Raw genomic sequence first — 24,794 nt, 5'->3', positions numbered from 1 at the left:
AAACCAAATCCCTACAGAAGAAGTAGAGGTTTGAACATGGCTTCAAAAACTAGAGAGTAGGGTTTTGTTTCCTCATTTTGGAATTCTGGACAAAGCACAACTTTTCTGGATCACTGGATGTTTAAAAATAAAGCTGCAGTAGGTAATAAGCCACCCAAATTAGGTTTACCAGAAGCTTAGATACGCTCCTTTCCCTCTTGCCGACAATTTAGGACAATGCTCCCAGAAGGTCACAACATTAAAGGAAGCACAGCCTGGGAACAGCAGACGTGACATCTGTTGAACTTACTGTTCCATCTGTCACTGACACGGGCCACGTACGCATATCCAGAACTCTTGGGGTCTTTAAGGGGCCCGCTAATGCATTCCTTCTCCTTTGCCCTTAGACCATTCCAAATGGAGGATGATCTACCCTGTTCTTAAAGACCTCCAAGGAAGAGTCCACAATCACTCTTAGCCAAACATTAATAAATTATTTCCCTATGGTTTTCCCCATTGCTCTGAATACACATATTCTTCCCATAACCCTGTCATTAAAAAAAAAAAAAAAAAAAAAAAAAAAAATTGCAGCTAGGAGCTCAATAAGACCCACATAAGTACATAAAAGACTTTTTGTTTTGTTTTTTTGGTGGTGCTAGGGATCAAACCCAGGGCTATACTCCCATCCCTCCAAAGACAAAATAATTCTTACTCTTTTTTTTTCTCCCACCTTGGTACTGGGGATTGACCCCAGAGACACTTCACCTCTGAGCTACATCACCAGTCCATTTTATTTTTTATCTTATGTTGGGGTCTCATTAAATTGCTGAGGCTGGCCTTGAACTTTCGATCCTCCTACCTCAGCCTCCTGAGTCAACTGGGATTATAGGCATGTGCCACCGCACCCAGCAATAATTCTTAATCTTACCCAACAATCAATGCCATGAAAATTTTCTAATGAAAATTAACTCAAAATTTATAAAGTGTAGGTTTCTGTATGTTCTTCAAGTTTGCTCTATGTAACCTTCTTCTAATGGAAATTGAAGGTTAAAGAGCTTAATCATTATCTCTATCCTTATCTGGAAGATCTATGGAATTGCTATAGGAACTATGACCATTTATAATTCAATGGGACTAATATTAGAAAACATTAGTGGGTTTGAGGTCAGCCTGGACAACTTAGTAAAACCCTGTCTCAAAATAAAAAGGGCTGGAGATGTAGCTAGGTGGTAGAGTGCCCCTGTGTTCAATCCCCAGTACCTTAATAAAAAAATTTTTTTTGAATACCTAAATTGAGGAACTTCTCAAGCCAAGAGCTTAAGGTCAAACACAGGCTGGAGACCTAGGTACAGATTAAACCCCATTTTAGACATCCAGCCCCAGAGATGAAACATATGACTAATCAAAAAAAATGAAAGTATTTTTGTCAGGCACATGACCATGGGTAACAGATCTAGGGCTTGTAAGTCACTGAGTCAAACCTAGAAGAAAATGGACTGCTAATTTTGCTTCTTTACAACACCAGTAGTCACTATTTTTAACAATCACAAAGCACCAACTATGCTAGTAATAAAAGGTTTGTGCTTTATCTAGTGGTTCAATTTACCTGCAAATTCCAGTTAAAGCATAAACCAGAAATAAGTCATATAGGTAAAAATCATCAATGTTGATAATCAGAGATAAAAGGAACATACCAAAATGACCACAATGACATTTAAACACAATGCCTGGCAAATGTCGACTAGGAAATGTTCTGTCAAAATAAAGATGTGGAATCAGGAAGCAGATGGCAAAATTCTTTCTAAAATCTTAAGGAACATTTTAGGGATGGCTGACTGTTGTACAAATGAAAAGAGATGCTTCACCAAGGGTAACTCAAGCCTAGCCACCACAATAGCTGCTCTAAGCCTTTCCACTTGGCTCAGCATATGGCTGGCTTGGGAGGGGAAGCTGCCCTCAGTGGGGGCATGAATACAAACTCTGCAAGGTGAGCTTGCTGGCATTCTGGATGAACTCCAGAGGCTCAGGCTGGGTTGCAGTCAGAGGCAGCGCATCCTTGACTCTACTTTTTGCAATAATGCATTGTTAGGGAATCACCTCTTCCATGTGAGATTTCTTTTCAGGTTTTTGTCCCATTTTCTTGTTTTCCAGGCTGTGTATACACCTGAACCTTTCTAGACAACTGGAAACTAATTGTATACTTGTATGCTGCCTTTTCCCCAGACCTACTGCACTAATGTTTGGAAGACTTAAAGGAAAACTACTTCCCTCAGTTTTGGTGTCTATAAATCTGTGATCACTAATGGACAGGGTAGTTTGTGAAACATTTCATTTCACATATAAATGACTTGTTTTTGTGCAGTGCTGGGGATTGAGCAGCATGCCTCATGTGCTCTACATTCGAGCTGCATCCTTATTCCATAAATGATTTTAATTAATTGGTTTTAGAACAGGACAAACAGCATACAAAACAGGCTGGGTGGCATGTATTTCACACATCTGCTAGCTCAGTTGCTGACCTGGGTGAAATCCTGCCTGAGTGCAAGAGACTCATCTACATTTCACATATTCTATTTTTAGATTTAAGAGATTTGCATTGAAATATACACTTTACAAAATTTTCAACTGATGAACTTAGAATTAAGTCTTGAAATCAGCCAGGCACAGTGGTGCACACCTGTAATCCTAGTTACTTGGGAGGCTGAGGCAGGATGATTGGAAGTTCAAGGCCAGCCTAAGGAATTTAGGGGGAACTTGTCTCAAAATTAAAGAATTTAATAAAAGGACTGGGGTTGTGACTCAGTAGACCTGCCTAGCACGTTTGAGCAATCATTTAAAATCCCTTAAGATGCTGGAAGCAGTGGCTCATGCCTATAATTCCCAGCACAGAATTCTTAAGTGAAAACATGTATCCTATTAAACCAAATTCTTGTTTTTGTTTTTAGTAGTGTTGGGGATTGACCCCAGGACCTTGTGCCTGCTGGCAAGCTCTCCACCACTGAATTACATCACCAGTCCCCCAAAACCTTTGAGTAATATATTCTAAGTGGCAAACTGAGAATAAATGAATGTATAAGATTAAAATGCTGTGCAGTAAATGGAGTATTTCCTATTTTAGACAGGGAAACTGGCCTCAGGAGGATAGCTCTTCATTCATATATTTTACATAAAAGCAGTTCTTTCTATAGGTCATAAAGTTGTAGGTGATACAATGAGATAGGCTAAAAAATAGGCTTTTTTTAGAATGAGTATGATACAAAATCGATTTCTATAATCACCTTTTTCTTCCTGAAAACCTCTTTTATTCTTAACCTAAACTTAATTCTCCCAGTGTATTCCTTGTCTTCCACAGGCCACGCCACATGTTGAACACTTTTTGTGGTTTACATGAGTACAACTACACAAATATGAAAAGTATACAGGTATATGCCAAAGAGAAAGTTAAACCAAGAGCACTTTAATTTGGTGGTGGGCAGGGAGCGGGGGTTGGCTGGCAATGAACCCAAGGCCTTACATGTTAGGCAAGGGGGCTCTAGCCCTGAGCTGTGCCCACCAGCAGCAAAAGTACTTTAATACTGGCTTAATAAGTGCTCTTATCTACTTTACAGACTATAAATAGTATTTAGGCTTAAAAATACGCAAAACAAAAATTCTACATTCTGCTTTTTTTTTTTTTTTTTTTTTTGGGTGTAGGGGATTACACTTAGGGCTTCACACATGTCCAGGCAAGCACTTTACCACTGAGTTACAAAACAAAAATTTTAAAAATACACAAACCATCTATAGAAATATTTTCCCATTTCATTCCTCATATCATCTGCAGAAAGCCAGAAAAGTAAAATCTTCTAGCTGAAAAATAGAGACCAAACACCAGCAGAATTATTTTGTCATAAACTATACTCTGTTCCTTTATATAAAAGTACAGTTCTACAACTATTCTTAGCATAATTTAAAAGTGATTATTGATATTTACAAGAATCAGGTTCAAGTGCTTTTTTCATTTTGTCTCTACTTAATCTACACCAATCCTCAAGAAGGCTAGTGTGACAGTGGGAAAGAGGGCTCACTTTTGTTGAGTCTCACCCGGTCTTGTCACCTTTAGGTAATCACTCAAAATTGAATTGTCACTTCAACTGACCCTGACACTCCATGTCAATAGTTATTTCTTGACTTATTTCCCCCAGTAAATATAAACAATTTCTATCTAAGCAGAGTATAAGAACACAGTAAGCCTGAAAGAAATTTCACGTGTGCTACTACTGACATGGTAGGCCAGAGCTCAAGTCAGATACTTAGTCTTAACAAGAAAGCAAAAGGAAGGAAGGAAGGACGTTATCTTAAATTCACTAAAGTCTTGACTGAGGCTGTAGTTCAGTAGCACTCCAGCATGCACAAAGCCCTGGGTTCAATTTCTAGTACCAAAAGAAAAAAAATTGTTTATTTAGAAAAATTCTAAGTAAAATTAGTAGAGATATTTATTCTTATAATTTAACAAGCAATTTTAATAATGCTTTTTGTTTCCACAGAAAACTATCTAGAGCTTTCTGGTTTAAAAAAAAAAAGGTTACGGAGAATCCTTTAAACATAAGCATGCATGGTTCAAATAGCAACAAGTAAAGAGACACAGGGCCTTTGTCATCATTGATGAGCCTTGATTGTCCCGTAACCAGGATCCAAGCCACTTTATTCCAAAGCCTTAAGCAAGTAACAATGGTTCTTCCAAATCTTTTTCCAAAAATCTTTATTATGAAGAGCCATCTTGGGAGCTGGGGTTGTGGTTCAGTAGTAGAGCGCTTGCCTAGCATGTGTGAAGCACTGGGTTTGATTCTCAGCACCACATAAAAATAAATGAATAAAATAAAGGTCTATCAACATCTTAAAAAAAAAAAAAAAAAAAAAGAGCCATCTTTCATCCAAAGAGTTACTCTTAATAATGAACCACGGCAGGGTCAGTAGCACACACCTGTAGTCCCAGATACTCGGAAGGTTGAGACACAGGGATCACTGGAAGCAGGAAGATCACTTGAGCCCATGAGTTCAAGGCCCGCCTGGGCAACACAGACCCTGTCTCAACAACAACAAAACACATAGGGGGCAAAAACCAATGGAAGAAAGAAAATGAGAGAGAAAAATAAAAAGTAACAATGTAGAATAAATATTTTTACTCTGAATAGCAAGGACTTTAGATAACATATGGTACCAATTTTATGTACCTCAAAGTCTTTGGTTTTAAGAATATTTAAAAGAATAAAGAAAAATCATTCTCTTGACTAAGTGTTTCAAGGCATATCAAACTGCAGGTTTACATTTGACAAAGTATTACAGGCCACCAGATATGTACAAATAGGAATTCGAAGTATTTCAGTTCACTGAATACACATAACCAAATAAGGCACAAGGACCTACAGAATAAACACAAAATTGGTCTACAATGTTTGAGTTAATGTGATTTCGGAACCTTTTATTTTGTTCTGCAAAATAACTTTAAATAGTTCTGTTTTATGTGTTCACAGTTCTTCAGATATAGATTTTTTTCATTCTGGAACTTAGAATACTATAGACCATAAAAAGTTCCAAACTCTACTGTTGGTATAATCTGATTCAAAAATTTAAAAATATCTCCATAGCTTTCATAACTCCCCTTCTCCATTTCAAAATGTAACTTTTAAACAAGAATGTACTATACTACTACTTGTAGTAATCAATAAACTGGTTAAAATAATCAGTGAAATATCATTCTAGGAGGCCCTTGATCTTTCTGTTTGGCTTTCAAACAACCTACTTTTCTGTGCATCATATACTGACACCCCCAACAGACTTCTTATGCTGATTTTGGATGTTCATGGGCAGATGAATAAACCTTTACAGTTATCATACTGTGCTAGTGTTGGTTTGTGTAATAATTTGACTCTTGCATATTTCATTTGAATAAGTGGAAAATGGAAAACTAAATGGCTGATAATTTAATACAACTAAGAAAAGGATAGAGATTAGGAGGAATGAGAAATCATTAGCCTTAACTGAGTGCACACGGACTTAAACCACAGGCTGTGTTCAATTGAGAAAAGGAGCCAATACAGGAAATGAGCGGAAAAAACACTGGTTGGAAGTAACCAACAAGTGTGTCTAAAGAAATGAAGCATAATTGGAAATTCCTGAATGATTTCTGTATGATCTCTAGAATTTTTCCCCATTTTTGTCCATAAAATGTTCACATACATTTTTAGGAATGTACTGAAGAGATTTCATATGCTGAAAACTGACCCAAGACCAGTTTTTTAATATTTACAGAATGACTGTAGTATTAGAAAAATTCATTTTAGCAATCAACAAATGCAAACCAAAAAAATTAAACACTAATCTACAGTAAAAGATGCTACACAAGAGACATTTATTAATGTTCTGTTGTATTTACAGTTTTAATATAGCAAACCAGGGTGAATTGCCACTTGGGCAGAAAGCACATCATTCTACATTTATAACGCATCAGTTTCTGCTAACACATTGTAAAAGCAAGTAGTACAGTATATTAGGGATCATCTCAAAAGTTCCAAGCTAATTCTTTCTTTGCTCCTAGTACCTAATCCTCTGGGACTCTAATTATACAGTGTCAAGAATTACATTTTAGTAATTAAGTTGCATTTGTCCTTGTTTCTATTTTATACAGTGACAACACCTTTAGAATTCCTTAGGTACACACCACAGAACAATAAGGTACTGCAAAATTTCAAATACAGACCATAAAAAATTAATATTTATTTACCAATTAAGAACATACTTTTGTTGACCACACCTTTAATGTATTTTTGCACTATGATTTTGCTTCCAGGTGTTCACACACAATATAATTGAATATTTCTAGATTAATTTTAACAGCAAATATGGAAAATGTGCAGAAATACAGTCATAACAAAAATTTTAACTTCTGAGAAAACCCCTTTAAAATAGCCAGCCTTATACATATCTTACACTAAAATCTTTAATTCCAAATTTGCTTTGAGATGGAAGATGAATAAAGCAAGACTGCCCCCTACTGACTACAGGGACATGGCTCATGCTATTTAAAATGACTACAAACAATACATAAGGCATTATTAATACATCACAGACTTGATTGCGAGAGCTTTTTCAAACATTAACCACTAATGATTCAATGATTACAGAATTCTGCATTAACTATTAAAATTTTACACCTAGGAACAAATAGAGAGAAATGATCTTTTTCAACAGTACTTTATTTTTTAAAGCAGGTGATTATTCCTCTGTGTTCTGCATCTTGATTCACTTCCTGCAGGTGTTCTCTTGCTTCTTGAGAGAGAATTCATAAACGCAGGAAGGCCTTTGCCAGAAAACATCTGCCAGAGAAGGATATTGAATATTGAAACTCTAGTTAGCTTGTTATTTTGGCTGAGAGAAGGATGTAGTCACAAAAGCAAGCAGGATGTTTGTAGACACGAGAAGTGCATTTTAACATAGTTTTCAGATTACTATATACTGACATCATGGTATTCAATAAACATTAATTTTTAGTTCTTAACATTATCAAGGTCTTGAGAACTAGAAAGAACTGGTCTGCTTTCTCTAAAACCCATGAGGTTATGAGTTTCTCTCCTCTGTTCTAACATTCTGTTCTAAGAACAGAATGGAAGTAACAATTCTCCATCTTACTCTTAACCCTGTCAGAGATGACTGAAACTTAGAACAGAATTCAAATGCACAGGTAATCTTCCTAACATTCCTGAAGTTACTGTTTTACCAGACAATTCTGTCAATCTCACTCATTTTCAATGAGGATGTCGATGATGGTATCATGCTATATTTAAATGGACATGGCAAAGTTTAAAAAAACAAAAACACTATAAACTCACAATTTCCGTAAATATTATTTAAAAATAAATTCAAAATAAATTTTATAAAAAGTCAAAGTATTTGGGGGTATGTTTTTCTGAAAATAATAAATATATGTAGACCTGAACTGATTTTAAGAAAGTTACACATGGCTGAAATACAGGCTCTCAGACTAAAGTCGATAGTGCCCCTTCTCCCCTTTTTGGTGGTACTAGGGATTGAACCTGGGTCTGCTCATGCTAGGCAAGCACTCCAACCACTAAGCAATATCCCCAACCTGTTCATACATTTTGTTAAATGCAGTTTTCATCTAATACTTTGAGGCATTTCTGTATTGGTTTAATAAATTGTTTTGGTTCTCATGGAAATAACTTGGGGGAAAACTACCATAACTCCCTATTGTAATGCTAAAGCGGAAACACTACAGAGATTATATTGATCATTTTAGTAAACATTTATTGAGAAACTACTTGTAGTACCCAGCACCAAGTGACAATTGGATGGGCTCAATGACAACTGAATGGGTTCATGTACAGGCCTTTAGTTTACTTTTCTCCAGATTACTGTAAAAGCCACAGGAATTCACCTTTTTTTTTTCTTTTTTTAAAGAAATTATTTATTTATTTATTATTTTTTACAAGACTGCATTTTGATTCATTGTACGCAAATGGGGTGCAGCATTTCATTTCTATGGTTGTACATGATGTAGATTCATAGCATTCATGTAATCATACATGTACATATGGTAATGATGTCTGTCTCATTCCACCATTTTTCATGCCCCCTCCCTCTCATTTCCTTCTACATAATCTAAAGTTCCTCCATTCTTCTCTCACTCCGCTTACCCCCTTTTTTAAATCTTTTCTGACTAGAATCTTTAAAAGGCTGTCCAAATGCAGACAAGGTACAAGACTGGAGGATATTAACATAGTCTTTAAAATCTGTCAACATTTTTACAAATTCCAAATTCAGTTATGTTCAGTAAACCAACGACACTGACTATAAGTATAACTGTTATTTAGGCTGAGAGACGTGAAAGACTGAAAGGCCTCAGAATGTACACAGACAGAGAGACAGGATATAAGGAACTACGAAAACCAAGAAAACCAAGAAGAAAAAAGAAAATTGGCAGACTGCTATCAAATGGAGGCTTCTGTAATAAGGTCACACTCATTACAAACCAAAGTAATTTCTGTTTTATAAATTTTGATTAACAGATGAAAACTGATGAAACAATGACTATTAGGTCAAAACACTAGAGTTTTCAAGAACATTATGATAAAGAAAATGTGTTAGTTCATGCTGCTTCATCAACAGCCTTAACTGTTTCTAAACAGCTTTAACTCTTTCAAAGTCAAAGCCTGACACCCAACAACCATTTAAAATCTGTTAAGAGGCTGGGAGCAGTGGCTCATGCCTATAATTCCAGATACTGGGGAGGCCGAAGCAAGGGGATCACAAGCTCAAGGCTAGTTTGGGTAACTTAGTGAGACCTTGTCTCAAAATAAAAAATTTAATAAGAGGGTTAGATTGTGGCTCAGGGGTAGACTACCTGCCTAGCAAGTTCAAGCACCTAAATTCAATCCCCAACACCACACACCAAAACAAAAACATTCCTTAAGAGGACCTCTATACGTTACTGTAGATAATGTCAATGACCATACAAACTAAATGAAAGAGTCTTCTAAAAGGCACTGCTGTCTACTAGAGGCCTGTTCACATCCACTTGACTGGCAGTGTCACACAAACACTGGTGCTACATAAGCTGAAGGACAAACAGATTTTGGGGACTGTGGACATCATTACTAAACTATGAATCAGATCACTTTGGAAACAAAAAGGATCTAAAAGCCTATAGATCATTTTAATTGAGGTAGGAAGACAACCAAACCAGTTCTTGTGGATGTTTTGTCAATTTTTAAAAATAGAAAATCCACTGCAAACACCATTTCTATTGTATTGCCACTTAAAACGCGGTCCATTAAATTAAACTTTACCTTGAGAAGAAATTCCTTTTTTTTTAATCATACGTTTACATAGGGCAATGATGTTTATTTTTTTTCCCTTCCCTCCACCCCTCCCACCCCTCTTTTCCCTCTATACAGTCCTTCTTTCCTTCATTCTTACCGCTCTCCTTATCCCTAACCCTAAACCTAATGCTAACCCCTCCCACCCCCCATTATATGTCCTCATCCGCTTATCAGAGAAGAAATTCCTTTAATAAAATGAGGGATACTAAGGAACTGGGGGACCATTATATAGAATTTCTATCATATAGAAAAACTAAAATATTTGATCCCTCAGGTATATACCTGGACATAGGAATCGTTTTTTAATTACAAAGGGCCCTAGCTCATTAATGTCAGGGCTTAATGACTGTTTTGCTTCTTTTCAATAGACTTCTACATATATTATACTTCATATGTACAAATGCTTTCGGTACAACACAAATAGGGTTAGATAAAATCAACTAATTATGCTACCACCTTACAGTTACTGAAGCTCATGCCTCATTTACCTGGCAGCATCAGAGAAGGTAGAATTCCATAACAGTGTACTTTTCAGTGAACACAGTACATTTACTTTTTACTTTTCAAGTGGTGTTAGGAATTGAACTCAGGGAGGGTCTCATGCATCCTAGGTAAGTGCTCTACCACTGAGCTATATCCCCAGTCCTGAACAAAATAAGTGTGAATTTTGATTTTTTACCACATCAAGTAAAGATGTTTCTAAAAAGTATGCTTCTTTTTAACAATAATAAGGAATATTTGTTTCTTTTCCTTCTTCTCAATCACACAGTAGATAACACTGTGTCCACTTTTAGCAGTTTCTTCTGGCTTTTGTTATCAAGTAGAAGACCGGTTAACTGAGCTATCTGTATACCTTCCCTGTCTGCCTTCCAGAACCTCTACAGGCTCTGATGATGTGCTTGACAGGAGTACAGAGTGTCAGTAGGCTTTTGTAACATATGCTTGGGTCTTTGGGGATCATTTTCAGATTGGTTTTTGTTTTTTGTTGTTTTTATTTTTAATATTTTAATTTTAATTTTTTTAGTTGTTGATGGATCTTTATTTTTATTTTTTTTTTATATGTGGTGCTGAGAATCGAAAGCAGTGCCTCACATATGCTAGGTGAATGCTCTACCACTGAGCCACAACCCCAGTCCCCCAGACTGGTTTTTTTCTTTTGGGTAGTCTAAACAGAAAAGTCACTAAGCTAATAGCCTCCTCTAGCAAAATTCCAAATGTTAATACAGCATAGAAGGTGTGTTATTTTTCTGTTATGGCGAAATTATTTTAAAAATTTCCTTCCTGTGGTCTTTCTGGCAAAAAGTAAGCCTATACTTATCTTTTTTTTGGAGGGGGGTGATACTGGGGATTGAACCCAGAAGTTCATCCACATCCCAATCCCTTTTTATTTTTTATTTTGAAACAGGGTCTCTCCTAGTTGCTTTGAGCATCACTAAATGGCTGAGTCTGGCTTTGAATCTGTGATCCTCCTGTGTCAGCTTCCCCAGTCACTGGGATTACAGGCATGTGCCACAGGGCCTGGATACAGTTAGTTTTTAACAAGTGTTATTACCATCGAAGAAAGCAGGAGTCAATAAAAGAAAAGCCTTCACACCTGATGGGTTTCCAGTACATCTTCTAACTAAATTTACTCTGAACTAGAGGAAGAAAGTTATCCACATTTGGATATGAATTCTTATCCCCTTCAATGGACAAAGGACATTCAATCCCATAGTATATTATGTCTTTTCAGGTTCCCGCTGAGATCCTGAGAATTAGTAAGAATGTCATTAGAATTCTAAACGACACTTTAAGTCCCCCAAACTTTTAATTTGGAGCACTGAATCCTCTATGTCAAGAATGATTTTCAAATCACCTTGGGTTTCACTGCTGGGCAGAAATAGTAAATAAATGCTATCATGCCCTCTGCTGGGGGAACATTCGTTGACTGTACATAAAATTTTTTTTCTTGCAGTGCTGGGCACTGAACTCAGGGTCTTGTATATATTAGGCAAGTGCTATACCACTGACCTACTTCCCTAGAGCTGAAGCTCTGTCAAGAGTCTTGATTTCAAACAAGCTCCTTGACAGTTCACATAGCATTATTATTAAGGACTGCCTGCTTCAAATCATAACCCTAAAGATTTTATTTTTATTTACTTATTTATTTCTTATTTAATAATTTATTCTGCAGTCTTAGGGACATCTTCTACTGAGCTACATTCCCAGCTCTTTTTACTTTTTAAATTTTTGAGATAGGGCTTTGCTAAATTGCTGAGGCTGGCCTCAAACTTGCAATCCTCCTGCACTTCCCTCAGCCTCCGGAGTTACTGGGATTACAGAGGTGTTCATCATGCCTAGCTAGATGTATTGTCTTAAATTCAAAACATTCATAAAACATTTCAAATTTTTAGAAAATAAAACCAAAAAATTTCATTAAAGTCCCCAACAATCTAGGAAGTCTGAGTATTTTGGGCTTTCTTTGATCTGATATTATGTTATAGATTAAAAGCAACATGAAGGTATGCATTCCTCTAATAAAAATTCAAATTTTTGGGTTTTTTTTTTTGGTGGTGCTGGGAAATCGAACCCAGGGCCTTGTGCTTGCAAGGCAAGCACTCTACCAACTGAGCTATCTCCCCAGTCCCCAAAATTCAAATTTTTATCTAACTGAAGAATACAGAGAACAGACAAAGGGGTCATGACATCAGTCCACTGAGAAATTCATTGCTACCTAAAGAATTCATTATTTAAAAGAAGAAAGAAATCTGTCCCCTTGGGATTTTTTTTGCAGGGGTGGGGGTACTGAAGATTAAACTCAGGGGCACTCAACCATTGAGCCCCATCCCTAGCCCTATTTTGTATTTTATTTAGACACAGAGTCTTACTGAGTTGTTTAGCACCTCACTCTTGCTGTGGCTGGCTTTGAACCTGCTGTGATCATCCTGCCTCAGCCTCCCAAGCCACTAGGATTACAGGCGTGTACCACAACCACACCAGGCCCCTTGGGATCTTTTGCATAACAATGTTTTAGGGGAAATTTCAGTGTGATTTCAGCCCTCTTTGTAAGAAAGCCTTGTAATAACCCCAAAGCATTAACTTTTGATCTTTGCTGGGTGAGAGTTAACCCTAAGGCTAACTGTATATTATAATCAGATATGTAGATGAAAGATGACAACAGTAACTGAATAAAACCACACAGAACATCTGATAATCCTCTTAAAGTTAGGATGCCCTAAACACAAAGACACACCATAGGCCTTAGGGCCTAAGCCAGTGTTAATGTACATCCGTGTCCAGGCTTTGTGACCAAAATCAAATTCACCAAATGCCACACATTTTGAAGCATGCAATATTAAGATTCCCCCTTAAAAAAAGAACAAGCACAAAGTACATAATCCCTTAAAGAAATAACTTAAAACACAAGTTTAAGCCATCTGTTACTTACATAAGTATATTTAATTACACATATAAAATGTTTAATACAGTATCTGACATATGGAAAACTTATTTTGATTACATTATGCTTGAAAAAATTTTTTGTTGTATTCAAGAAGGTATCATATTATTCTGTTGCTTAAAAGCTTTTAACACCATATTGCCAATACCTGACAAATTAAATACAGTACTTTATTTTCTTGGCACATACATCTTGAGACCATCTTAAACCTTCAAAACTGAAAAGCTCACTCTTAGTATATCATTACCTACATAAACTATTATACTAGATACCAAATAAAAATTCATTTTCTCATGGGCTTAGCTTGCACCCAGTCAACATGTCAGTGGGTTAAAGGGCAGCTCTATGAACTTGATGCTTCCACTGAAAATGGTCTTAGTACTCAAGATATTTAAGAGCACTGATTCAACCTGATTTTCCAGCCTTGACCCTTGATACTCCTTTATGTGCCCATCGTGTTGCTATCACTTGTACTTCCCTGCCTCTATTTCTGCTCTTTACTCTTCCTCAAGTGATTTTGAAATTCTTCCCCACGCTATCTAATTTCCACTTGTTGAAACTCTGTCACTTAATATTTGTCACTACTGCTGCACACACATTGTGTGAGGCCTTCGAATGAACTGGTCTCTGAGTGGTACTCAACATTCCATTCTATCATCCACACAGCTCTGAAAAGCCCAAGGAATAGCGTCAAGAGGGCCTAGATTGCCTTACCAAAGAGCTCGGTCTGGCATATTCTTTTTTAGGCTTTTCTATCTCTTCCTTTAGGTAGTTACTTCTGTCTACTGCTGTAAGAGGGAGTCAGCCTCTTGAGAAAACTATGTGTGAATCAAAGAGCTTTGGCAGGGCTTAGTCCTCCTGTTCTAAGCAAGGAAAAAGGTACTTTCTCCCCTTCCTTCTGGGTTTCACTCGCCTCACCACAAGAGTAATAACCTATGAGTGTGATGTGAAAGGAGGCATCAGAAAAGGTTAAATGATAAATTTTAAGAGATGTAAGCCTACTGGTCATAGTGACACATGACTGTAATTCCAACGACTAAGGAGGCTGAGGTGGGAGGATCACAAGTACAAAGCCAGCTTCAGCAGTTTAGTGAGACCCTCGGCAACTTACAGAGAGCCTGTTTCAAAATTTCAAAAAGGACTGGGGATGTAGCTCAGTGCTAAAGCACCCCTGGGTCAAATCCCCAGTAGAGAGAGAGAGAGAGAGAGAGAGAGAGAGAGATTGAAGCCTTGCTGAGCTTATTAGTAGCCCAGGCAAATGGAGTTCCTTAACTATTTTTATAGTCTCTCCTCACTCTGACCTCAGGGGCTCTACATAATTGGAAAAGAGTGATTAGGCATTAAGGTTCCTTCTGAATGCTGTCCTTGGGAACTGGTACAACGCTAACAGGATGTGTGATTCCATCAATCAATCAATATCCTATCTTCCTGATGACAGTACTAAGGCCTCTCCTTCTTTTATACTGTCAAAGCATGAGATGATGTTTTCTCCTATAGCAGTTTTCTCACTTGCCTTTATCAATGTTTTTGGTAGACCATCCCCTTAATAAAGTAGAAACTGCCAAAAGACAGGGACTGTGTCTGCTTACCTTCTATGTACCTCCTACCACAGACACTTACTCTAAAACTGAATGCAAATAAGCACTGGGATTAAACACATCTTCCTCACTGCCCCATACCTTTAATAAATAAAGAGAACTCTGGTCCTGGGGAGATTTGAGAAAGTTTCTGGCATCTTCCGGACTTTTGCATAATTGATAAATCCTCTGAGAAACAGGAGAAAGCCTAATTTAAAAAAGAAAAGTCAAGTGAATTTATAATTTTCATGTTAAGTCCCTACCCCAGAAATATTCCTCCTGACAGCAATTCTTTGTTATTTTTCTCCTAAAGGCTATTAAAACATGAGCAATTTCCAGAAGGTTTTTTATTCCAAATTATCCATTCCTTAATGAAAAGGCATAATATCAAGAGTCAAAAGTCTACTTTGCATATTGAAAATCTACTAAGTCTAAAAAGAAAAAAGAAAGTAAGATGAGGTCAGACATTTATATTTGGAGGCCTCACTGTTTTACTGAGTCCAAAAAAGAAAAAGAAAAAATAAAAAATGAATGCCAGTAATAAATTCCAAAACAGGGAGAAGTTAGAACAGTGTTTTTCTCAGGTAAATAGTATTCTAACCTTCCTTGAGATTTTTTTTTTTTTTTTTTTTTTTGTCAACAGTACATAAAGCTGTCCACTAGATGTCAGGATCCCTTCACCTATTATAACACATGATAGCATTTCTCATATTCTCAATTGTTAAGTTCTTTCTGTATTCATTAATACTGGTTTTTTTGTTTTGATTTTTACAACTGTACCAGAAGCTACTCATTCACATAAGTTTGCACTTCTTGAAGTGGTCTGTGGGGAGGTGATGCTCCCCCTCCAATGGAAACCATACACTTCTGACTCTCCTTCTGAGATGGTCCCTGAGTTTTAAGTATATTTTTAAACATGGGTATTGAGACACAATTTACATATCATAAATTCACTGTATACAGTAAGCTGGGCTCTAGTACATTTACAGACTTGTATAGCCATAACCACAATCTAATTTTAGAACATGTTTCTCATTCCCCCAAACCCTGTTAGCCCTATTAGCAGTCACTACCCCTGTTCCTTCCTCCCCCTTTTTCAGTCCAGGCAACAATTCATCAACTTTCCTGGACACATATTTAAATATACTCAGTGGTGGAAAACTTTGTACTCAGGAGAAATTATTTTGGACAATAAGCAAGAGTTGTCATTGTTGGGCTCAGTGAATACCGTTCTGTTTGGCATCAAAAGCACATAACTATAAAATAAGGGTTACCCTTCCAAACACTGGGATGGGCGAGGGGGGAGCAGAGTTCTTCTAAAATGGAGAGCATATGACCTGTGTGGAGAGGATAGCTATAATTCAGCTCAGATCCAACCAAAGGGTGCTGTGTGAGATGAGAATGTAGACCAGTTTTGCTAGATAGTCCAACTTTTAAGAAAAGTAAAATGAACAAACAAAAAAACCCCACAGATGATTTCTATGAAAATTGATTTTCAAATGTTGACAACTAAATTTAAAAAAGGTTAAAAAAACAAAACAAAACTGTGGTATAGCCACTGGGATTATGTGGCAGCATGATCCCAGTAACTCAGGAGGCTGATGCGGAAGGACTGTGGAAGGACTACAAGTTCAAGGTCAGCCTTGGGCAACTCAGTGAGTCCTTGTCTCAAAATTTTTTTTAAAGAGCTGGGGAATATATCTCAGTGGTAGAGTGCCCCTGGGTTTAATTCCCAGTATTGCAAAAATAAACAAGAGTGAAACAAACCACAACTACTCGCTGGATGTAGCTTATGAGCTTCTAGCCTGAGAGCTCTGCCAAGTCCCTTGCAGAAGAAACTCCATAAAACATACTTTTCAAGAAGATCCAAAAATGACCAAAACATTGGGTGCAAATGCATATAAGTATAACTAGAGTCTTAACATGTTTCGCATACAAGAAAAAAAGTACACAGCAGGAATAATCAATGAGGAAAGTATTATAAATCCATTTTCCATGAAACTTTAATATAGAAAGGAAATCAATCCATTAAATTTTTAAAAATAATTTATGCTACAATCAACCACTCTGCAAACATACTTAATAACTCTGGTTCATTCAGGATTTGATTTAACTTTAGGTTCTCTTGAAAATACAGTTTAGAGAATAAGCAAGTCAAAGAATTATTCCTCGTAAGTTACTGTCTTGGTAGGCATTTTTACCATTAAACTTCTCAGTAATCAAGGGAGAGGAAAAATCACTTTATCTTTCTCCAATTATTGGAATTCCAATGACCAACAGCAGAGTGGATGATCCTACAGGCAGAAAAGGGCAGCGAATAAAGTGATAGATGACTTGTATTTTCGATGCAAAATTCAGGGTCAGCAACATGTGACTGTCAAACTAAGCAAAGCAGGTCCTGAATCTATTAAGACCTATTAGGTATGTGCCAGGTCCATGAATAGAATACCACCAAGAATCTTAATAAAGAGGTAAAAAAAGGGCCCAAACCAGGAGGTAGGAGAAAATGGTGTCACCAATGGGCAATGTGGCAATCAACATCATCTTTAACAGCTGTAACTAGGCCCACTTTTGATTCATAGAATAACAACAGTGATGATGGCCTCTCATATTGTATCACATACATTTTCTGTATGAACAATGAATAAGCCACATTAAAACAATTCACCCCAGTGGTTTTTTTTTTTTTTTTTTCTTTTTTCTTTTTGTTTCTAAAGGAAATATTTAGAGTAAAAAATAAAATCTTAAAACTGATAGTCTGAAATACCTGGGTATTTTTTTGGAAGTTTCATCCCCACTATAAAGTAATTCTTAAATGGTGAACTAAAGAATTCTGGAAATCCAATAACAGTCATTTCAGAAGTTATGTCTAATAAGGATATTCATCTCTGTTGTCTACTGAGATCTAACCAAAGATAAACTACTAACACTCGGGAGTGCAATTGGTTACAATACACCTATGAGCAATTTGAGGCTGAGTTTGTGAACAATTTGTGGCAATAATAGGAGGGAAATTCCACAGATTATACACTCATCAGTAATACCCTACTGATAAAGTGGGGAAGAGTATATATAAATGGGTTAAGAAAAACCACTACGGACTTGTCATTAACATGCATATTACTCTGATGGTGACAACAGCCTAATCTTTAAGAAAGAAACATTTTCAAAATTACACTTTTAATTGATAATTATTATATTGCTATGTAATAAGTGAGATGAGGATTTACTAAAAGTAATTTTACTTTTAAAATTTAACATAAATTTTTCTCTACTTTTTTTATATTAAAAGTGCTTACCTAAAACCAGGAACACCCACCAGAGCCAGTACTGACCATCAAAGTATCCAGGGAAATAGGTAGAAAACTGAAAAAATAAGGAAAACACTTTATATCAGCTTAACAAACACAATTTTACACATTAATTTAAGGGCACATAACATACAAGTCATTTGTTAAACCACTGCTATCATTTAGTCCTTACAAAAGTTTAAAAAAATGCAAGTTGAAGTGTTTTATGTGTTACTGATTTGAAATGGTCTGATAAATACAAATCTATTTCATCTCATAGAAAGCAATCCTTTTATAGCATTAGCTTTATGGCCTCCTTGTTTTGAAAGTATATAAAATTTGATTTAAAAAAAAACTTCCCCCTCACATAGTATTTGCCCTTCTAGAAACATGTTTCAATGATGTTTCACTTGACTTATGCAGTGGTAAAACCAATTGTTTCCCTAATATTGCCTCCTTTCTACGAGGCCCAATTTTGTTCCCACTCCTCCAGCCTTGCCTTGACCTTGGTAATCCTATGCCTTTGCCAGTAACTGGTTTAGAAATGGATACAGGGTATCATTGTGGCCAGCAGATATTCAGGGTTTCTGAGAATGCTTCCATGCTCTTAAAGAACAATGGAGGAAAAGAAATACAGAAGGGCCAACAGATTTTTCAACTTAAAAAATTTCGACTTTATGATGGTACAAAAGCAATACCATTCAGTATACTTTGAATGTTGATCTTTTCCTGGACTAGTGATATTCAGTGCTCTCACAATGCTGGGCCGCAGTGGTGAACCATAGCTTTCTGTCAGCCATGAGGCAGAACAACTGGCAATTCTATAGTATACCTCTGACGCTAAGCTAGGATGTTTGGTAGGTTAGGTGTTACCAAATGCATTTCTGACTCACTGTTTTCAACTTATGATGGGTTTATCAGAACATGACTCTATCACAAACGCAGGAGCCACCTGTAGCTCCCTTTGTTTTGCTGAACATGTTGTGTTTCAATGTAGTATCTGAAACTGCCATCTTCAGTGGGAATGATAGCAACATGCTAATGTCAGCTCTCTCTCATGATGTTGATGAACTAGAGATTTAACTAACCTCCATGTCAGGACTCTTTTTCATGGGAAATAAACTTTCCCCATCATTTTTCTGATTTTCTAAGCCACTTGGAGTTGGGTTTTCAATTACTCACATTCAAAAACATCCTGATTTAAGTGGATTCATTTCAGTCAGTTAAAAATTAGTTAAAATTTAGTTAAAAATTTAATTTCAAAAAAGACTGGTAATGGGCTAGGGAGATAGCTCAGTTGGTAGAGTGCTTGCCTCACAAGCACAAGGCTGCAGGTTCAATCCCCAGCACCACACACATACACACACACACACACACACAAAAAGACTGGTAACTAATTCTATTTGTTTTGTTTGGAAGTTTTGGCATCAAAGGACTTAATGCCATTTGAAGATTCATATATACTAGTCCCCCACTTGTCCATAGGGCATAACTTCCAAGACCCCCACCCCCCGCAGTGGATGTCTGAAACTGAGATAGTGGCAAATCCTACATATAAAAGATTTTTTTTCCTATACATACTTACCTGTGATATGGTTTAATTTATAAATTAGGCAAAGGAGGAAATTAACAATAACTAATATTAAAACAACTTTAACAATATGCTGTGAAAAAAGTTAGCATGGTTTCTCTCCCAAAATATCATATTGTATTATAAATCTTGGAAACGGAAACTTTAGTAAATAGCTGGGTGTGGTGGTATGTTCCTACAATCCCAGTTAGATAGGAGGACTGCAAGTCTGAGACCAGCCTGGGCATCTTAGTGAGATTCTGTCTCAAAAACAAAAATAAAAAGGGCTGGGGATGTAGCTCAGTGGTAGAGCACTTGTCTACCAGTAAGAGGTCCTGGGTTCAATCCTCAGTACCACACAAAAAAATAAAAAAGAAAAAGGAACCCTAGTCTATGATTCTCCCCCTTTTATTGTCAAGAACCTTTTCACACACAAAAAAAGCATTTTATGGCTTCTTTCTGACATATCCAAATTATGAACATCCCTGTATTTGTTTTGGGGGCTATTATTAAGTAAAATAAGGATGACCTGAACACCAGCACTTTGATTCCATGATAATCTGATAACGAGATGGCTACTAAGTGACTAAAGCGGGAACTACATACAGCATGGGTACACTAGCAGAACAATCACTCAGGTCTTGAGTGTGATGGTTCATTTCATCACACTGCTCAGGATGGCATGCAATTTAGAATTTACAAGTTGTTTATTTCTAAAATTTTCCATTTAACATTTTCAGACTTGGACTGACCACAGGGAATTGAAACCATGGAAAGCAAAACCGAAAACACAGGAGGACTATGACATGGTATTTTATTTTTTAATAAAACATAACAAGATTTTGAGAAGGAATGAAAACTTCTTTGGGGTCTAAGTTCTTAACTTAAAGCCCATGTTTTAGATAAGCATACATTAACTGCCTCAGGGAAAAGCTCATGGTTTTTTATCAGATTATTAAAGGATTCTGGAAACCTAAAAATGTTAACTGCTTCAGAATAAATAAAGTGGAACTACTTTAAAAACCAAAGTTGTCAATCAACATCCATTACTTAAGCATGCGAACTTACAATGAATAAACTGGTTTTGTCTGGAAGGATGACAACAGCAATAAACTTAACGAAAAATCAGAGAATACTTTAAAAGTTGGGATGTTTTAGAACTTTAAATAACTTCATACAATTTTAACTGGCAACTCCCAAATCACTGAAGGAATACACAGCTCTCTAATTTGCTTCAGAAGTAGACCCCTAATGGAGCAGTATTTGTTAAATACTGTTGGCTCCACAAACATTTTGGCCAAACCAAGCCCAGAAGGAGTGAAAACAAACAGGGAAGAAGAAATTAAGACTAAAATTTTAGAAGAATTAATGAGAGGATTGCCTGTTTTTGATGAAACACCAAAGACATGATATCCTTTTAATTATAAAATTTTCAACTGTACACACACATTATCATAAGCATGAAAAAAAAAAAAAAGCAGAGCTGGGGGTATAGCTCAGTGGTACAGTGCTGGCCTAGCATGCACGAAGCCTACATTCAATCTCCAGCACCATGAAAAATAAAAATAAACAAAAACAAAAAAGCAGGTGGTGAACAACCTGTAGAATAGACCAATATTCATTATATTTGACTACAAAAATTTGATGCAGGAACCACTTGCAACTGATTTTGGTTCAACTTCATTATTAAACCAGAAACAAAGATTAGCATAATTTTAAATGTTGCAATAACTTCAAAAATGCAAATGATAAAGAATCAAACATTCAAAATCATTCTGATTACTTTCTCTTTGCAGAATCTATCTTTCCTGTTGTACAACTTACCCTGACAATCAGGATCCACTTAATTAGAGAGAGACCAAATCCTGAGATGGCCCCGTACCTTCCTGCAGCTGAGGTGGTCAGGCAGAAAGACAGGAAAAACCCAATCCAGTTGAAGAGGAACGCCACTGTAAAAAGCAGAAGGGAAAAAAAGATGCCAACCTGTCTTACTAGACAAGGAGCAGGAATGCCCTTTACATCTACCTGTTTCAATTACCTTCCCCAGGATAAAAGACAGCCTGCCGTTCACAGCCCTCACCCCATCCTCCCCCAAACAACCATCCTTCTGTCTTCCCCTAAAAGCAATAAGAAAACATCCTATCTGAATATCACATTTTATACTATTGTGTCTATTTCTGTTCACTGTCAAAAATGTCTTAACATTCACCAATCTGAATACCCATGACCTGTGCTCTTTACTGTACGTTACATACTTCAGCAAATAAAATGCAAGCTTTGGTCATTAAATTGGTGCCCTCAAATAATCTGATTCAAGTTACTTGTCCTGTTGTGAATTCTGACAGTTTATATAACATTACCCCTAAAAACACTGCATTTTCTTTATTTTTAATAAAGAGGGGCGGGGAAATAGTTGCTCACTTCTAAATAAGACTCATGGAAAGATAAATGCACAATATCATCCAAGGGAAAAATCAAGATGCTTTGACCTATCAAAAAATAGAAGCTAGGTTGGGGTTGTGGCTCAGTGATAGAGCACGTGCCTAGCACATGTGAGGCACTGGGTTTCAATCTCAGCACCACATATAAATAAATAAATAAAGGTTCATTAACAACTAAAAAAAGTTTTTTTAAAAAAATAGAAGCTTATAGAATAAAACTTATCAGACTATGGCATTTAATTCCTACACTACAGATTAGGTGTGAGTAGGAATATTATTAAGAGGCCCTATAGACTTGGAAAAAGAAGCTTAGCTCACGTAAAAATGTAGCCTTCCAATAACTGCTTTAATTTTATTTCCCATAGATCCAAAGAACCCTGGTTTTTTGTTTTTGTTTTTTAATTGTAAACAAATGGGACACATGTTGTTTCTCTGTTTGTACATGGAGTAAAGGCATACCATTTGTGTAATCATAAATTTACATAGGGTAATGTTTGATTCATTCTGCTATTTTTTCCCTTCCCCCCACCCCCCACCCCTCTTTTTCCTCTATACAGTCCTTCCTTCCTCCATTCTTGCTCCCCTCCCTAACCCTAACTCTAACCCTAACACTAATCCCTCCCACCCCCCATTATGTGTCATCATCCACTTATCAGTGAGATCATTCGTCCTTTGGTTTTTTGAGATTGGCTTATCTCACTTAGCATGATATTCTCCAATTTCATCCATTTGCCTGCAAATGCCATAATTTTATCATTCTTTATGGCCGAGTAATATTCCATTGTGTGTGTGTGTGTATGTGTGTGTGTATATATCACAGTTTCTTTATCTATTCATCAATTGAAGGGCATCTAGGTTGGTTCACAGTCTGGCTATTGTGAATTGAGCAGCTATGAACATTGATGTGGCTGTATCCCTGTAGTATGCTGATTTTAAGTCCTTTGGGTATAGGCCAAGGAGTGGGATAGCTGGGTCAAATGGTGGTTCCATTCCAAGTTTTCTAAGGAATCTCCACACTGCTTTCCAGAGTGGCTGCACTAATTTGCAGCCCCACCAGCAATGTATGAGTGTACCTTTTTCCCCACATCCTCGCCAACACCTATTGTTGCTTGTATTCTTGATAATTGCCATTCTAATTGGGGTGAGATGGAATCTTAGGGTGGTTTTGATTTGCATTTCTCTTATTACTAGAGATGTTGAACATTTTTTCATATGTTTGTTGATTGCTTGTAGATCTTCTTCTGTGAAGTGTCTGTTCATTTCCTTAGCCCATGTGTTGATTAGAACCCTGGTTTTTAAGAAGAGACTCTGTTGTGTGTGTATACTTACTGAAGAAAGTTAACATGAAAATCCCATCATTTCCTATCCTTAGCTGGTCAGCATCATCAAAATCATCCCGGCCCACAAAATCTTCATCCTAATTAAAAAGAAAAAGGTAAATTAATAATAAATGATTTCTAGGCAAATGAAAGACATCAAGAAAAAAAAAAATTTTTAAAAGAGGCAAATATAAAAACCAAGGAGAAAATGTATGACTTTGGTTCAATTCAAAATTATAAGCATTAAAGGCTCTGTATGTTAAGAATTTCATTTTGCATTTATGAAGTAAAAGATATAATTAGAGTTGAAACATTTTTTTTTAATCTCCATGGTTTTCAAATGAATTTTTCATTTTATAACCCAAACTCTTTTTCCTCCCCTCTGGCACTTGGAATTGAAACCAGGGCCTCCTGCCTGCTAAGGATATACTATATCACTTAGCTGCACAGCTCCAGTGGAAAGTCTTTTAACAACATGCTTCAATAATTTAAAAGTTCACAGCCAGGAGCAGTGATGCCTACCTGTAATTCCAGCAATTTGGGAGGCTGAGGAAGGAGGTTTGAAAGTTCAAGACCAGACTCAGCAATTTAATAAGACCCTCAGCAACTTAATGAGACCCTGTCTCAAATAAAAAATAAAAAGGGGCTGGGAATGTAACAGTGGTAAAGTGAAAAAACAATTTTTTTTAAAAATTCACTAAGGACTATTTTTTCTTTTTAAAAATCATCTTTAAAAAACTGCTTACACATTTGGCTTAAATTACAAAATGAGCAATCAAGCGCCTGTTTAGGGCTACAATATAATAGTAATCCAGGACTAAGCTTACTGAGGGGATAAAATTGATCAGTTCAAGTGCTTTATTTTATAAGGCTGATGGGGGTGGGGCAGTGGGGTAAGGGAAGGACAGCATGATGATACATGAAGAGTTTCTAGAGCTGCCCACTGCTCAACTTGTCCGTAAGCATTTGTATGTATTGATATACAAGTCTGCAACAAACTCACCTTCAGTCTAATTGGCATATAGATCTTTTCTATCTTAACTTGAAAACACATATTGCAGTTTTAAAAGGAATATATGATCCTGACCAACACCAACATGTGGCTTATCTTTTCAACTGATATAGGTATGCATTGAAATATTTAAAACTGAAAGTAATGAGTTCTACGCAGTTCAATGAAAGTGCCTCAAATAAAAAAAAAAAAAAAGTTTTAGGGACAATCAAAACTTGTCCTACACAGAAAAGGGTCTAGAACAATCCATACCAACTGTTACCAGTGGTTACCCTGGAGAGGGGAACTA

At 36.6% G+C, this 24,794-nt stretch overlaps 1 protein-coding gene across 2 annotated transcripts in view; it reads right to left on the bottom strand.

Moving 5' to 3' along the window:
- Nucleotides 1-6,353: 6,353 nt before the first annotated feature.
- The window catches only part of Ndfip1 (Nedd4 family interacting protein 1), a 53,089-nt gene continuing 34,648 nt past the window's right edge, over nt 6,354-24,794 (bottom strand). For both annotated transcript variants that reach the window (XM_047555955.1, XM_047555954.1), the window contains exons 4-8: nt 23,504-23,591; nt 21,558-21,682; nt 18,173-18,239; nt 14,976-15,081; nt 6,354-7,334 (exon numbers count right to left, since the gene is read on the bottom strand). In XM_047555955.1, the coding sequence (XP_047411911.1) occupies nt 14,978-15,081; nt 18,173-18,239; nt 21,558-21,682; nt 23,504-23,591 (384 nt within the window). In that variant the 3' untranslated portion in view covers nt 6,354-7,334; nt 14,976-14,977. The remainder of the gene's footprint in view (nt 7,335-14,975; nt 15,082-18,172; nt 18,240-21,557; nt 21,683-23,503; nt 23,592-24,794) is intronic.

The sequence above is a fragment of the Sciurus carolinensis genome, chromosome 6 (assembly GCF_902686445.1).
Source record: "Sciurus carolinensis chromosome 6, mSciCar1.2, whole genome shotgun sequence".
NCBI lineage: Eukaryota > Metazoa > Chordata > Mammalia > Rodentia > Sciuridae > Sciurus > Sciurus carolinensis.
The sequence above is the reverse complement of the archived record's forward strand: the minus strand, read 5'-3'. Positions and strand labels throughout refer to the sequence as shown.